This window comes from Hesperophylax consimilis, chromosome 11 (genome assembly GCF_061612785.1).
Source record: "Hesperophylax consimilis isolate HC1 chromosome 11, BYU_Hcon_1.0, whole genome shotgun sequence".
In the NCBI taxonomy this organism is placed as follows: domain Eukaryota; kingdom Metazoa; phylum Arthropoda; class Insecta; order Trichoptera; family Limnephilidae; genus Hesperophylax; species Hesperophylax consimilis.
The window spans coordinates 9,983,805-10,000,000 of NC_142846.1; the positions used below are offsets into that span (position 1 = coordinate 9,983,805).

A 16,196-nucleotide genomic window follows, 5' to 3' on the forward strand; every position below is an offset into this window, starting at 1 on the left:
GTCCGCTTGGCTTACTTCTAGTATGGCAAAAAAATTGGCTCTGATCACAAAACTCTAAATACATAATTCTCTCATAAATACGCCGCTCGATTATCTGCCTTTTTTTTTTTTACTAGTTGAAAGAGCAAATTCAAGCTCTGTAATTCATAATACATCAAATTCAGTAGCCCGCCGCATATCTATACTCTAGCATCAAGCTGTACTCCGATGGGTCGGGTTTTCTTAATCTTACACACTTAGCTCATCCGTACTACTTCAGATCGCATCTACGCACAGCGGCGCCCCGCCTTTGCTTCTACCTACACACCAAATGCATAACTTTCATTGGCTCCGCCACATTGATGGTTTGTGCAGTCGTATCTACAGTATAGTCTCTATAATATGAACAGTTAAAAACCAAACCTGTTTAGTTTAACAAATTTTCAGATTATTAGAATCTATAAGAAACAGCTGGATTTTCGTAACAAATGTTTGAAGTTTTGGGGAACTTTTTAACTAAGCTTTGAATTATGTGCCTCACACCACATAAATTTGTGATAAAGTTGTTGAATTCCGCCTGGCGCTTAATACGCAAAATAACTAAAAATAGAACTTTGTTTCAACTTAATTACTACGAGAAACAACTGTTTGTCAGGGAGATGGTAAAATATGTATTGAAGTTATATTTTTCTTATTAAAAATAACCCAAATTAACAACCTATTTTGTACATGTTTACATCTCCCCCGACTTATATAGTTATTTCCATTAGTAATTAAGTTAAATTCAAGTGTTATTTTTTTTTTTTTGGAATTCGGCAACTTTACCCAGGTATAGGTTGTAAGCATCATCATCATTTTATCATCAATATTACAAGTTTTGTCGTAAGATTTTAATACAGGAACGTGTTTCTTTTTTCTTCGCAAAACCAAATTATGTTATAATAAATATGTAATCCCGATGTTTTAAAATGTCAAAAACCGCATTATTTTTACCGCATTTATTTTTACGCTGGTTTAATTTAAGAGTTGACTTTTGATAAAGTTCCCTACTTCAATTAGTATGGTGCTATATGCGAGGATACTAATTGCAAATAGTATTGTTTTTCTGGAGTCAGCGCACTCTCCATGAAATTATGATGAAGTAACTGATAAAAAATAAACTGTTCTCACATAGGAACTTTTAAAATCCCTCCTAAATTTACTAGAGTACCATCCTTTATCTATTTATTTTATGTTAGGGAAATCAACAGTTACAAAATACTTGGTTTATACATGTGCTATTTACTTAATTGAGAAACCAATTGTAGATCTCCTCATTATAGTAGAACCTCGTTAATTCGAAATCCACGGGATTAATCAAATTAAGAATTAACAATGATGGGAACCACACATCGCTGGAATTGTGAAAAGAGCAAATTCACTAACATATCCAATCAGGAAAACCTTCCTCGACCTAACACCGGACATGATGTTAAAAATATATAAAACATATGTGCGACCTCTCCTGGAATATGCTTTCCAAATATGGAGTTCTTACTTCGCAAAGGATTAAATCTGTTAGAGAGAGTACAGAGACGTTTCACAAAAATACCAAGAGCTCTGAAAGATCTACGATACGAAGATAGACTCAAGGAACTAAGATTACCAACCTTACAAGAAAGAAGAGAAAGGGGTGACTTGATCGAGACTTACAAAATTCTGTCTGGACATTACAGTTGCCCTAGCATCCAAGAAATCTTCACTACTAATAAAAATATAAATCTCCGTGGACACTCGAAAAAAATTACCAAAACGCCTTTTGCATCTAATCCTCGAAAACACTTCCTTGCAAATAGAGTAGTGGATGCTTGGAACAAACTCCCACAACATGTCATCGATGCAACAAATATAAATCAATTCAAAGCTCTATTGGATTCACATTTGGAGAGAAGAAAGGACTTAGTTCAAACTTAAAACAACTCAATTACTGTCAAACTTGTTGTGAAATCAGATATGAGCGCATCAGCATAATGTTGCCTGCTCATTACATAATAATAATAATAATAAATTCCCACGTGATTCGAAATTTTATGAAAAAAAGGAATCCAAAATCGAGTTCCTCGGCCGCTCCTTCAAGTTCAGTTATTCAAAGTAAATTCATAAAAATACAATATACTTCCGGGTAAATCGAAAATTTCGCAGCCGATCCTTTAAACTCAGATATTCGAAGTAAATTTGTAAAAATACAATATACTTCCAGGTAAATGGAAATTTCGCATCTGGCCCTTTAAATTCAGATATTAGAAATAAATTAGTAAAAATACGATATATTTCCTCGTAAATCGAGATTTTGCAGCCCACCCTTTAAATTCAGATATATTCAAAATAAATTCGTAAAATTGCGATATATTTCTGCGTAAATCGAGAATTCGCGGCCGAATTCCGTCGCAGCCGGCTCTTTAAATTCAGATATTCGAAATAAATTCGTAAAAATACAACATATTTACGCATAAATCGAAATTTCGCAGCCGACCCTTTAAATTCAGATATTTGGTGTAAATTCTAAAAAATACGACATTCCACTGTAAATTGATTCAAAATAATAATACTAATTAGGACCATGTATAACAATGTAAAAATAAATTTTTCGGCACTTACCGCCACGGCTGTCTTTCAAATTTTCGTAGGCGGACAAAAATAATAAATAAATTTCGAATTAATGGATTTCATTTTTGTTATTTGTTTTTGGGGTGTTATGCCGTGTTGAGCTAACTCCTTCTTTAGCCAACGTTTCGGACAACGTTACAGTGTCCATCATCAGGGCAGATGTGCCCTGATGATGGACACTTGTACTTTTGGCCGTGAAAATCTTAAATCATATTTAATGAATTTCAAATTAAAAATCCATTTTGTATGAAAAAAAAATTATGTAAATATCAATTTATCAGAGATGTACTTTATTTCAAATAAATCCATTTCAAATGGAAATGCAAAATGGGTATTTTCCATTTTGCATTTTAAATGCTTTTCTAAAAACCATTTTGCATTTTGCATTTTAAATGCTTTTCTCAATGCATTTCCATTTTAAATGCATTTTTGCAACATTCTTCCTACTATCTCCACTCATCCTTTTTTCATAAGCCCCAAATATCAGTCGGTCCTCAACCTCGCTATGAGAGATAATTTACATTTATCACGTTGCTCCCTGGTAGGAGCCCTGGCAATTGAGTGATACCATTACAAAAAATACTGATTCAAATACTGAACATGGGGCCATGACGCTGTAATATTAAATGTTAGATAGCAGTTTCTATGTTTTTACGTTGGCAACATTTGTCCCGCGCAAATTTTTTGTGGTTCATAATCCGTAGTCGTGGCATTTTTTGATTTACCATCATGTAATATGTTTGTTCTACATTGATGTCCATTATTAAATGACAAAACTGTTTAAAAATTCTATAATTATTTTGATTGTTTGACCTGAGAAACCATTTTGCATTTTCAATGCATTTTGAAAATAGGTATTTTGCATTTTGAAATGCTTTTCTAAAAACCATTTTGCATTTTGCATTTTCAAATGGAAAAGTTTTGACCCATTTCCATTTTGCATTTCAAATGGTTTTGGGTACCCATTTTGCACATCTCTGCAATTTATGCACTTTTTCTTCAATGGTTAAATTCTTGTTTTCCGCCCACCCACCTCGTTTCTCGTTTCCATAAATGATGCATGTACCAGAAAGAGAGATGGAAGAAGAAGAGAATGTGGAAGGCGCATGTAATTCAATTTCTTATCATTGACCCAGCAGGTCTCCAGCAGGCGCTGCACCTCCAAGCCGTGCTGGCCCACCACCAGCAGCAACAGCAGCAGCACATGGCGGCGCAACTGCTCCTGGCGCCACCCCCACCCCGCCTGGGACCCCCGCTCATGCACCAGGTACATTATATTATATTACTAGCTCAAGTTCCCCAGGCTTTCAACGGAATTTTTCCAAATCAGACAAACCCTGTACCATTTCAGTGGCGGTGATGACTGTATTAATAGAGCAGTTTTTGTTTGTGCAATATCATTTACAAAGCCTATCTCATTTGCAGAGAGGATGGATTGCCAAACCACTCGTTGTTGGTATACAATCTTTGCTTTAATCACATTCATACATTGTCACGTACATACAAGTCTATACTTATTACTTCAGTCATGGTAATGGACTATAATACCTGCTCCTGCAAATAAATGGCTTGTGGTATTATGGTCCGTTACTAAAACTGAAATAGTGTTGACTTATCTTTTGTACAGTAAAGGTGTTTTGAATTTGAATGTATTAATTTTTGTGATTTTTTTTTTATCTTAGCAGCCACCAATGTCCATTGTTGAAATGCGCAAAGATGATCCCATGGAAATAGAAAACACAGAAGATATTCCCACGCCGCTAGACGCGCGCGCAAAGATAGGCACTCCATTGTCACGTGAGGACATTCAGATGGCTGAGAAATACAAGAACATGGTATCGCTGCCGCCGCCTTCCTTCAACGTCCCCCCGCCTTCCATGTTGGGGAAACCCCCACCGATTTCCATCCCCCCCGCCCCCACCAATATGCCGCCACTCAACAGTTCCATTCCTCCCCCCAACACCAAGATCCCCCCACCTGTCACCTCTCAGCCCCCGCCTGCCCTGGGACACCTCATGGACCAGAACAATCAGGATGGGAAGGATAGAGACGGGAAAAGAGACAGAGATGGCGGCAGAAGAGGGGACAGGGATAGGAGGGATAGAGACAGAGATAGTGGACGGCGAGACAAGTAAGAATTTTAATATGAATACTTCAATGATTAAATATTACAATTTGAAATATTACTCAATAAGTTATTCCACCAAAAATATTGAACATTCATCCTGAACTTGGACTGGAAAAAGTCAATAGATGTCGCATGTTAAAATAAAAATGGTTATATTTATCCAAGACAATATCTAGATTGGAATTTAATTCAGATAGAATATTGCATAAAGATAGCAGCTGAAAAAATATGCATAAAAAAAAATTGAGATAATGTTGACAGTTCTTAGTGGAAGTACGATACAGTTAGTCGCCTGAAATATCCATACAAATTGAAAATATCTCCCAAGTAAAAATAAATGCCGCCGACGGGAATTGAACCCGCACCTTCTGATATCCGGTCAGGCGCTCTGGACCACTGAGCTACATCAGCTTATATTCGCCAAATAATTCAATATGTACTAGTACTTCAATCGACAATTACTGCTTATTATATTTTTTCACCTGTAAACAACCAACTTTACAATTTGTATGGATATTTCAGGCGACTAATTATTGTTTATAATAATTTGTTATCCTTTGTGCTATGCATAAAAACCCTTGTCTTATAAACATTAGTTTAGCGTTAAAAAAAGTTAAGATACAGTTGATATGGTCGAATTGGCTCAGTGGTCAGAGCAATTTCCCGGCAAGGCTGAGGTCCTGAGCTCAATTCCTAGATGTGACCGAATCCTTTTCTGTTCCACGTTTGAGAGTGGTTAATATTGTCTTGGATGATTAAGAATGTTAATTTTTTAACTTTACTCTAATACTCTTAATTCTTATCGGTATCGGAGATTTTTAATGTTGATTACAAAAAAAGCACTCTCAGTTTTTCTATATAAATGGTTCATCATCATCACTTTTGGCTCTACAACCCTTGGTGGGTCTTGGCCTCCTCAAGAGTCTTCCTCCACTCATCTCGGTCCCGCGCCAGCTCTCTCCAGTTTCGAAGCTCCAAGGCAGACAAATCTTTGAGGACGTTGTCGCTCCATCTTAACCTTGGCCTTCCCAGGCTCCTTCTCCCTATCGGTCTTGAGCTCCGCAGGGACTTTGGTTCTTGATGCTCGGTCATTCTCTCCACATGACCTAGCCACCGAAGTCTTCCCAGTTAATATAAATATAAATGGTTAATGCAATAAAAAACATTAAAAAAGGGTAATTCATATTTTATATGAAAAGAGTTTCAAGCCAAATAATAATTAATTTTAATTCTTCAGTAGGCATGAGCGAGATCGAGAGAGAGACCGCAGCGATCGTCCCGACCGTCCTGACCGTCCTGATCGTCCTGATCGACCCGACCGTCCCGACCGCCCTGACCGAGCCGACAGAGGCGGAGACAGGAACAATGAAAACAACCGAGACGGCAACAACAGAGAGAGAGGAGCCGACAGAGGCGACAGGGGAGACCGGGAGAGGGGAGCCGATAGGGACAGAGGAAGGGATAGGGGTAATAACAGGTGGTCCGGGAGGGGAGACGGCAGGTAAAAATGAATTTATTAATAATTCTTTCGTAATGATCCTGAATTCATCCTTTGTTCATTTTGTAGTACAGTGAAACACTCTTAAGAAGTTTTCCAAGGGACTGAAAAAACCAAACCTCTTACATGAATACTTAATGAGTGTTTCGCTGTAATCATGATACCTTTAACAGTTGACAGCACCACTAAAACCTTTCCTGATTTTAGTTAATCCTTTAATAATGGACGGTTTCCTCTTGGGGTAAGAATAACCCTGTTGAATTTAATGTTTTAAAGACCCAATCATGTCTGATTACGTCTAAAAGGGATCAAAATGATAATCTAGTCTCCTGCAATGGAAGCAATCTTCCCAACATGCCTTCTATTGATATGCTTGGTGTAATTCTAAATGCACCGGGGCTCCATCGAAGCCAGAGTTATTAGCCTCTCAAAAGCTGGGCGTACTTAGGATCCGCAGATGCTTTAATAATGTAGTAGCCAACTTCTGACCCTGTACAAATCGCAAGTGCGCTCCACTGTTGAATTAAGCAGCCACCTCAAGCCTGGAGCTCCAAATTACTTGAAAAATCCTTAACTGCAGCAACAGACCGCTTGATATAATAGGGATCTTAACAAACAGATTGCAATCTTTAACTCTTTGCACGCGGCCGTATCAACTGTTGTTACGGCAAAAAGTCTATACTCACACGCGGCTGTATCAACAGTTGATACGGAAACTTTGACGGCCGATATTCCAGCGCTCTTTCGTCATAAATGTATTTCTTGCTCACTTGGACATTCGTAGAACTATCACGATGCTGACATCTACAAGAATTTCTTCAAAATAAAATTTTATTTCGTAAAAAAAGATCGATAATCAAGTGCGCCTCTTCGCGCCTTTTAGTCCTTTAGTTTACATTTTTGTCAACGGATGGCGTTAGTACTAGTATGTCATTCACAACTTTTCATAACTAAAAATGATAAGTGATCATGGTGTCCCACTTGTGTCTATCAACGCAGTGGCCTAAGTACACACACGCCGAGTGAATGGCGGGACCACATTCAAAAGATACGGTACGTCTTTGGATAAAATTTTATGTTTTTGTTTTTATAAACATCTAAGAGTGTTGACACACGTGGATTTGTTTTCATATTGTGGAGAATAGTCTGTTCTGTCTATATAGTCCAATAAATTATGTCAGAATGCTATAATTTGACATTTCATTAAAATATGTACCGCGTACGGGTATAGATAAAACGGAGCAAATTAACGCGTTCAAAAGGTTAAAGCATGCGTCAGGTAGGAGTGCTGTTCTTTTTCTTTCAGTTATAACAGTTCATCCAAAGAAATTATTATGGTTACCAAATTAGAGTTTAAGTTTGGTGCCGAAGTCGAAAAGCATCATACAATCATTTGTATGGATTCCTTTACAATATGTGCGTACAACCATATTGGGTTGATGCTTAGAGGAACTATAATTATTATTGATTACTTCGGCACCGGTGCATAGACGGGGAAACACGTCAAATGCGTGCCCAACATTTGTACATGGCTAACATTTGTCACATTAGAATGGTTCGTTTCTACGACTCGTTCTTGAGTTCAACAGCTCGGCTGTGGAACGATTTGCCGGTTTCTGTGTTTCCTCCCTCCTACAACATAGGTCTCTTCAAGACCCATGTTCACTCCTTCCTCTCATCAAAAGGACCGTTCATTCAGCATCCCCAAAGATGACATAGGCCCTGAGGGAAATTATTTTACTCAGGGCCTAGTATGTGAAGTTTAATGTAAAAAAAAAAATGAAGAATATGTCAAATTATTTCTCATTTTTTATATTAAAAAGAAAAGGACATTGCATTAATCTATACTCGTTCCCTCTTACACTATAATATTACGGAGTAAATGTCACGAGTGGCGTAAGGTACTTGACTTACCCCACGTAGGTATGATTAAAGTAGCAACAATCTCTGGTGGAAATTAATTAGCAGTATAGTAATTTTGTGTTTGTGTTCCACAAATTGCACCATACACAATGTCGATATTTGTCCTTTCTCTCCAATCAATATGTGCATGTCATGTATATGTTTTTACATTTTGAATTAATATATTTTTATGCACAGGGCCGGAAGCGGCGAGCGCTCGGAAGGCCCCGGTGGCGCAGTGGCGGCGGCAGCTTCAGAACGCAGCCTCCAGGACCGCTTGTGGGAGATGGCCAATGGCCCTGGTCAGAGGCCACACCGACCGGACTCTCCTCCCAGCAAACACCCCAGAAACCATAAGGATGGTAAGACAATCATATTAAACTTGAACACACAAAACAGAACATTGAAGAAAAATGAAGAAAAAAAAAACTCAGGGACTCACTTGATCGTTCCATGTCTTCCTCGGGCATCCCCGACTTCTTATACTATTAACTTCCGCGTCATGTATGCTCCTTTCACCCCTTCTTCGTTCATCCCCTCTACATGCCCAAACCATCTAAGTGGCCGACAAGAAATTAAATAAAAATATATTATTGTTAAAGCCATCACGTAGACCAGCCCTGGCCAACCCAAATTGCACCCCGGGCCGCATTGTCGACCTAAAATTTACAAAGGGCTGCACGTACAGACATTATTGCAGAGGTAATCTGAAAGTACAATCAGGTAAATGTGAAGAAAACAATACTACAGCCAGATGTGAAAAGAAAACACACATTGAACAAACAAAAAATGTATTTTTATAGTAATCAACATATTTAACAGGGCCGCACGTATGGGCGCGGGTTGGCCAGGGCTGACGTAGATAATGCCATGCTTGATAAAGGTAGCGCAGTGGATGTCCAGCTTTCCTTGTTTCTAAAAAATCTTTTTTTTTGTAAATCGAAGGGAAAACCATTTCCTGCTAACCTGACAACACAGATTTTTTTTTAATATCATTATGAATATTGAAGGTAATTTATTGTTCTGCAAAATGCCTAATAAACAACAAACAGAACATGTTTTAAGTAAAATATTTTCCTTTTATGACTTCTATCAAATCTTTGGGGTTTGTTGTGATATGATGAAACAAACCATTCATGGAGTAGTCGTTTAAAAGCCTTACTGATCCGGTGCCCTTTGGGTTTTCCATTGGACCACTGGGCTCAGTTTGGCTTACTTCTATTATGGCAAAAAACTTGGCTCTGATCACACTGATAGCTTCCTACTCATGCAAATAACATTTCCAACCCCTCTTTAAGTGGAGAAATCAACCATAGAGTTAAACGATTAAAGGCGCTATATAATATCTCGTTGAAGTCATTCCACTGTGAGAGCAATTAGGGGGACCGGGTTCAGAAGTTTCCGTCTTACTCCGAGTACCCTTACCGCGGTTGTTGGCCCCATACTAACTGAAGCCACCACGTCAAAAGGCTCAGCTGTCCGACCATCCTTTCCTTTAGTCAAGCCCATTTTCCTATCCCTTCCCACACCCTGTTACAAAGCGTTGGAGGTTCGACCCACAGCAAAGTGAATACAATTTTTCACTTCGAGTCTCATCTAAATAAAATCATCAATGAAACCAACACGCATTTTTTTATTTTTTATTAATTTTCGGAAAATCGACAGTTTACATTTAATCAGTTTGTATATAAGTATTGTAAAGCTAAAATAAAACCAATTATGGATTTCCTCCTTATGACTTTTCCTCTACTGAGACAGCATAATATGGAATAAGTAAATTAAATTTGTGAGAAAGGAATATGAATTAAAAAATTTATACAAAACAAAAGATTATATAAAACGAAAAATTTACAAAACAATTCATTTATAGCCATGGAGAGAGGTTGTAGATATAAATCAAACCATAATAGAGATATAAACAATAGAGACATAAACCATCGGAGAAATATTCTTTTATGGACCTCTTGTAATTTGGTAAGTTTGCAACTGAAAATATCAACCTTGGATAATACGCTATTGTAATTATTGCATAATCTGTTCAGGCAAGAATTCTGCTTAGAGTTCGTTTTGCTTTGATCAACCTTGAACAGGACACAAGAGCAAATATTTTTCATTTGAGAGTCGTTAATATTGTCTTCAATGATTAAATTATTATATCATCCGCCTTGGTTTAGCTGACCCATAATAAATACCAATTGTTTACCTAAGGTCCTCAACAAGATGGTTTGCTAGGCGAGGCTCCGCCCTCGGCCTCGCTCCGACCCATGTCTCCCACGGATAGGACCCCGCTGCCGCCTATGGCCCCCTTCAGAATTGGTCGCGAAGGTGAGCCCCCCTTATAAAATTTACCCTTTAGTTTCTTCAATAAGGTCCCGCCGCTGAGAGCCCCATTATAACCTTTCTTTCTAGCTCTCTAGACTTCTCTGTAGAATTGTTTCTATTGGTTGTTTGCACTTTGTTTTTGTTTGTTGTTGCTAGATTGCTACGTAAATGTAAAATAAAATGTACAAAAAATTTATTCAATAAGATTTAATCCATAAAAGCTGTTGTAACTGTCAAAATAACTCTTGTCTTCAAAATTTCATTTCAGTCATAATGAAATTTTGATTTTTATCTTACTGGAATTGTACCATTTTTCAGAAATGCAAATGAGATTCATGGGACCCTGTGGACCAAGGGGCCCCATGATTGGTGGTACGTACACATTATTTTTAAATCTTGCTAAAATAATGCATCATTCATATCTTATCTAATTCTTTCGCTTTGTGTTTTGCATTGACTTTGGCAATCGTTTTAAAATAAGTGTATAATGAACCGGTCTTTCTTGTGTGCCTAAGTATTTGTTTTGTTAGATACAACTTTTGAACATACTTTTTTCAGGTATGTGGATGGATGGACCAGCTCCACCATTTGGTCCACGCTTTGGTGGAGGCAACGGGCCACAGTTCAACCGTCCGCCGTTCGATGGTCCACCATTTGACGGGCCTCCATTTGAAGGTCCTCCATTTGAAGGCCCAGGGCCGCGAGGATTCAAGAGACCTCCATTTGAACGAGAGTTTGATCGACCATTTGATAGACCTTTCGACAGACCACACTTTGACGGCCCGGGTCGTCCGCCATTTGACAGGCCTGGGTTTGATGGCCCGCCATTTGATGGCCCACCGCACTTTGACAGGCCTCCTTTCGATGGGCCTCCTGATGCTTTCTTCGAAAGGGGAGGCCCAAGAGGTCCGCCTCGAGGGATAAGAGAAGCGAGGAGCGGAGAAGGGAGGGGAGCAGAGGGAAGGCGTTCAGAGGGACGAGGATCAGAGGGCAGGGTTGGAGAAGGGAGGAGAGAAGGTAGAGAAGGAAGAGGTGCTGAAGGTAGGGGAGAGGGAAGAAACGAGGTTAGGGAGGGAAGAAACGAGGTTAGGGAGGGAAGAAACGAAGTTAGGGAGGGTAGAAACGAGGTTAGGGAGGTTAGAGAGAACAGGAGATCTCGCGGAGAGAGAGAAGAGCGAGCACCTAGAGGCTCTCGATGGGCAGAAAAGGAAACCAGCGATGTTGTGGAAATTATTGAAGATATCAAGGAACCTACAATTGAAAAACAGAAGGAACCTGTTATCGAAAAGGAGGAAAAACAAAATGAAACTGGAATGGATATATTCAAGGAATCAATAGAGAAACCAATTTTGTTGGAAGATAGCAATGACACACCTTCAGAGAAACCAGTTTGGCTGGAAGATAGCAGTGACATCCAATCAGTTGAAAATGGTGACTCACAGGCAAGCCCAGAAATGGAATCGAAGATAGAAGACAGTGAACCAGTTGCTGCGTTAGTAGAGAAGGTCGCAGAGGCTTATCCACTAGACATGATGGCGGATTCCCCGCCACCTCAAAAAGTGAGGGTGGCGTCACCATCTCCCGTAGAGAGGAAAGCTTCACCTCCACCCGCCATGAGAGAAGACCCACCATCTGCACAAGTGAAAGAAGCCACTCCATCCCCTGTGGAAAGAGAAACTTCACCACCTCTTGTTTTGAGAGAAGCCTCACCAGTTTCGATAGAAAGAGAGCTTTCGCCACCTCCCGTTGTAAGAGCGGCCTCACCGGTAGCCAGAGAAGATTCGCCACCTCCTTTTGAAAAGGATTCATCTCCACCTCGCCAAGAGAAAGAAGCTTCACCAGCTCCCGTCCAAAGAGAAGCGACCCCACCTCGCTGGGAGAAAGAAACCACCCCACCTTGTGCTGTGAAAGAAGCGTCCCCACCTCCCACCTTCATTGAAGCCTCGTCAACCCCCGTTGTGCGAGATGAACGATCCCTCGTAGAGGAAGAGAGCAAGCCAGCGCCGGAGGTTTCCTCCGTAGAGCCAGACCGCCCCGAAGAGGGTCGAGGCACCCCATGCAGGGACGAACCTCCTCCAGGCACAGAGAACACGGAGGAAGCCCCTTGACCCCCTCCCCCCCTCGCCAGCCTGCGCTTCTGCTAGCGACACACGTTAACGAATGAATAAATAGAGTTACTGTTTTATGTATTGCGATACCTATTAGCTCCCGAGAGTGACTGCCTCGTCCCGGCACGGCTGTGATTGTGGTGAACACAGGATAAACAAATTCAAAGACTACACTATAATAATTATTTATGAAATGCGCAAATCATTTGCTGTCTCTGTGAGATTGTAATTTTTTTGGACAAACACGATTTAATCTCGTACTTAATACCAAAGATATTTTTTGTAAAATTTTTTATACATAATATGATATATATATTTATATAGTCAATAAATTCAGTGCCTTGTTGGTAATTTTATTACATATACAAACTGTTGACAAATAGCTTCTTTTCTTTAATCACTTCTTTTTTTCAATCAGAAATACTTTATTTCCAAAGTAGGCTAAATTGCAATTTCCTTGTCATTTTTAATGCAATTTCCTAGCAGAAATCCTAGTAATTAAAATAGATTTTAATAGTTGCTAAGAATTCAGCTTACTGTCAATATTACTATTTGCCAAACATTTGAATGTAAAAACCAAATATTTTAGTGTCAATTAGAGATTTCATGAGCACAGTGGACTTGCATTATGAATTGATGGATTTGCACTTAGGCATATAATATACATAATAACAACCGTGTAACAAGGTGTAGACTATTGGATACGCAAGGTAGGTGAATTGGAGTCCTGTGTTCAACCACTTCTACGGCGCGTCTCCCGAGGAACCCGCCCGGGCGCTCAAGTTGAGTGACCCGGGCAAGGTACTGTCACCATTTTTGTATTCGCATAAATAATGTTGCCCTCTTTATTCATTCTGTTTCCGTCAGACGTGTGCAAACTTCAAGCTGGTTAGGTAGATGCCGCCCCCGCCCGGAATAACCCGCCTCACTGGTTAGATGCCGCCTCCGCCCGGAAAAACCCGTCTCACTGGTTAGATGTTCACCAAACCTGGAATGACTGGTTATAGAGAATCTGACCAAACTTGCAACAACTTTGCTGGTTAGATGAAACCAGAAAACCTCCGTAATAACCCATTTCGTGGCGGAGAAAAGGAACCACATTCAACAGTTGCTTCTAAATAAGTTTTTACGTCAGGTATGTATGCGTCATGCAACATCCATAATAATCTATCCATTAGATTATTGAAAATAGTGTACTCACTCCTCTACCAATAGTAAGATCATGATTTTACTCATATTACTACATATATCGTCGGCTTAATTCGTAGATTGCGTAACTCCAAAAATAAGATTTTAATGCTATTTGGTGTTAAAATTCGTCCTGCTTAGAACAGTAAAACACTTTGTAATATATCCATTTTGCTGAATTAAGTAAACTTCCTAACACCTTTTAAAATAGAAAGTTTTAAATTACAAATAATTTTATATTATAATTAAAATAAACAATTCAAAATAATAATCTGTCGTTAATTTTTTTCTCTAAAAGGTTTTTTTGCACCTTTTATGAAATTTGACAAATGGTAGTTAAGCATTCTACAAATTAAGTTGACGATATATAACATCATACCAATATTATTAAATACTTCTGCGCATCTGCAGAAAAGTCTCATAATGGACTGCGCTGCAATCCGTTACTTTGGATTTTACTGCGTGCAGCCAAAGGCGGCTTGCAGAATGTACTTGTGGTAAAACCTTTTGAGAACTTCTATAAAATCGTTCATGCCTTACAATCTCATATTTTATTTCTCACAAGTGGCGGTCATTTGTTTAAAACCTTAATATGTAAATCTTAGTTTAAGTTTTGTTTTATTTTTCATTTTTGATTTGGTTACGGTTAAAACTGCAATAAATATTAATAATAATGAGTCTTTTCTATCCAGTTAGATGCCTTTATATCGCTCCAATATTATCTTCAATATAAATTATGTAAATCTAAATAATAAATAATTAATTGAATCAGATTATACTGGTTTATACGAAATCAAATAAATTATTTACATGGTTGATTATCAAATATTTAGAAAAGTCAAAACCTATAGACTAACATATAATTATATGAGAGCACATTACTTTTAAAAGGTTCACAAATATTACATTATTAACTCGTGTAAAAGTTAATATTATATTTAAAATTAAGACACTTTTACTATAAATGATCACTAATTAAATTTATAGTCCTTCAAATTAAACTAAGATTTTTATGTTCTTATTCCCCTTTTCAGATATTTTAAAAATTATTTATTTAAAAATCCTTATAAACTTTGTTTTAATTACCTGGGCCAAATTAAAATCAAATTCGAATGACTCTAGGTTTATTGCTTTTGGGGATGGATTTAGGTGAAATTAGATCAATGCTTTTGAGATAGTGTATGTATATTTTTTTATAAATGTATTTAATTTTGAGTACTAAATTTTTTCAATGATTTGAATATTTATATTTAAAATTTAATAAAAAAACTACCTTAGGAATATTATAAAATATGCTAATTTCTTGGCTTAAATATAAGTAAAATTTGTTTCAATCTCCATTCTTTCAGATAAAATGTTTTTCTTTAAAACATTGTTTATCGTGTAATCGAAGGTGTTACTTTTCAAAGAATTAAAACGCTGTTTTAAAAATCCTTTTATATTTATCAAAGCATTCTTTGAGCATGAAAAGGATTCAAGTATCGCAAACTTAAACGTTTTGTTCTTACTAAAATGTTTTTTAAAAGCATATCTGTCTAACTATTTCTTTTAACTATGTCTATCATTTGAATTGTGATATTTTAATTCTTTGAAAAGTTTATGTCTAACATAAGATAAACAAAAAGAGTTATTTGAAATTAATAAATAACCTTCCTTAATCATGATTTTTGCTTCAAGTGTTTTAGATGTGTAAGATTTAGTTATTTGTTTGTATCATTTTTTAGATTAGATCAATTATAATAGGTAAGTTCTTATTGTGTATTTTTTATGTTTCCCTCCAGTTGAAGTTTGCACACTTCTTGTTTATCATTTGCGGTGACCTTCTTTGTAAATGATTTCAAGTAGATTTTTCTTTTTTATAAAATAATTCATTCAAGATCAGTGAACCACTTCAAGCGTGGTTTTTGAATTTGATTTCTTTTAACTATGTAGATTTAATTGTTTTATTGACTTGTTCAAATTTCTTGTCTAGTAAAATGTGTAATAAATCATTGTTTTGAAATGTACTGTGTTTTTTGTATAATCTCCACAGATGGATCACTTTATGTTCTTCCAGTTCCACATTTATTTCCAGCATCTACATAATATATTATTTTGACTGATTTTTTTCCATGTTTTTTGATCTGCTGAATCAAAAACAACAATGTTGCTTCTAAAGCAGTGATGCACAACCTTTTGAATGGAAGTAGCAATGTATCAAATTTTCCAAACGTTCACGGGTTGCAAATGAGTATAAGTTTTGCGGATAGTGTAATTGTATATATTTTAAAGCAAATAAGCCTATTAAGATAAAATGTCGCATTCAGTAAATTAAAATTTTTGTAATTCGTATAACGGTAACCATTTCATAACTAAAGGAGAAAACTATGACCATTGTCGATTTTGATCATTCGTAATGTCAGCGTTTCCAAACGAAACATTGTAG

At 37.4% G+C, this 16,196-nt stretch overlaps 1 protein-coding gene across 8 annotated transcripts in view; it reads left to right on the forward strand.

The window, feature by feature from the left end:
- The window catches only part of Isha (Insulator su(Hw) mRNA adaptor), a 36,961-nt gene extending 22,342 nt beyond the window's left edge, over nucleotides 1–14,619 (forward strand). For 4 of the 8 annotated variants that reach the window (XM_089637276.1, XM_089637280.1, XM_089637278.1 and 1 more), the window contains 7 exons: nucleotides 3,762–3,892; nucleotides 4,308–4,756; nucleotides 5,991–6,254; nucleotides 8,352–8,515; nucleotides 10,362–10,478; nucleotides 10,794–10,847; nucleotides 11,034–14,619. In XM_089637276.1, coding sequence (XP_089493402.1) covers nucleotides 3,762–3,892; nucleotides 4,308–4,756; nucleotides 5,991–6,254; nucleotides 8,352–8,515; nucleotides 10,362–10,478; nucleotides 10,794–10,847; nucleotides 11,034–12,583 — 2,729 coding nt within the window. In that variant the 3' untranslated portion in view covers nucleotides 12,584–14,619. The remainder of the gene's footprint in view (nucleotides 1–3,761; nucleotides 3,893–4,307; nucleotides 4,757–5,990; nucleotides 6,255–8,351; nucleotides 8,516–10,361; nucleotides 10,479–10,793; nucleotides 10,848–11,033) is intronic. The other 4 variants (XM_089637277.1, XM_089637281.1, XM_089637283.1 and 1 more) reach the window with 2 other exon arrangements.
- The last annotated feature ends 1,577 nt before the right edge of the window (nucleotides 14,620–16,196 follow it).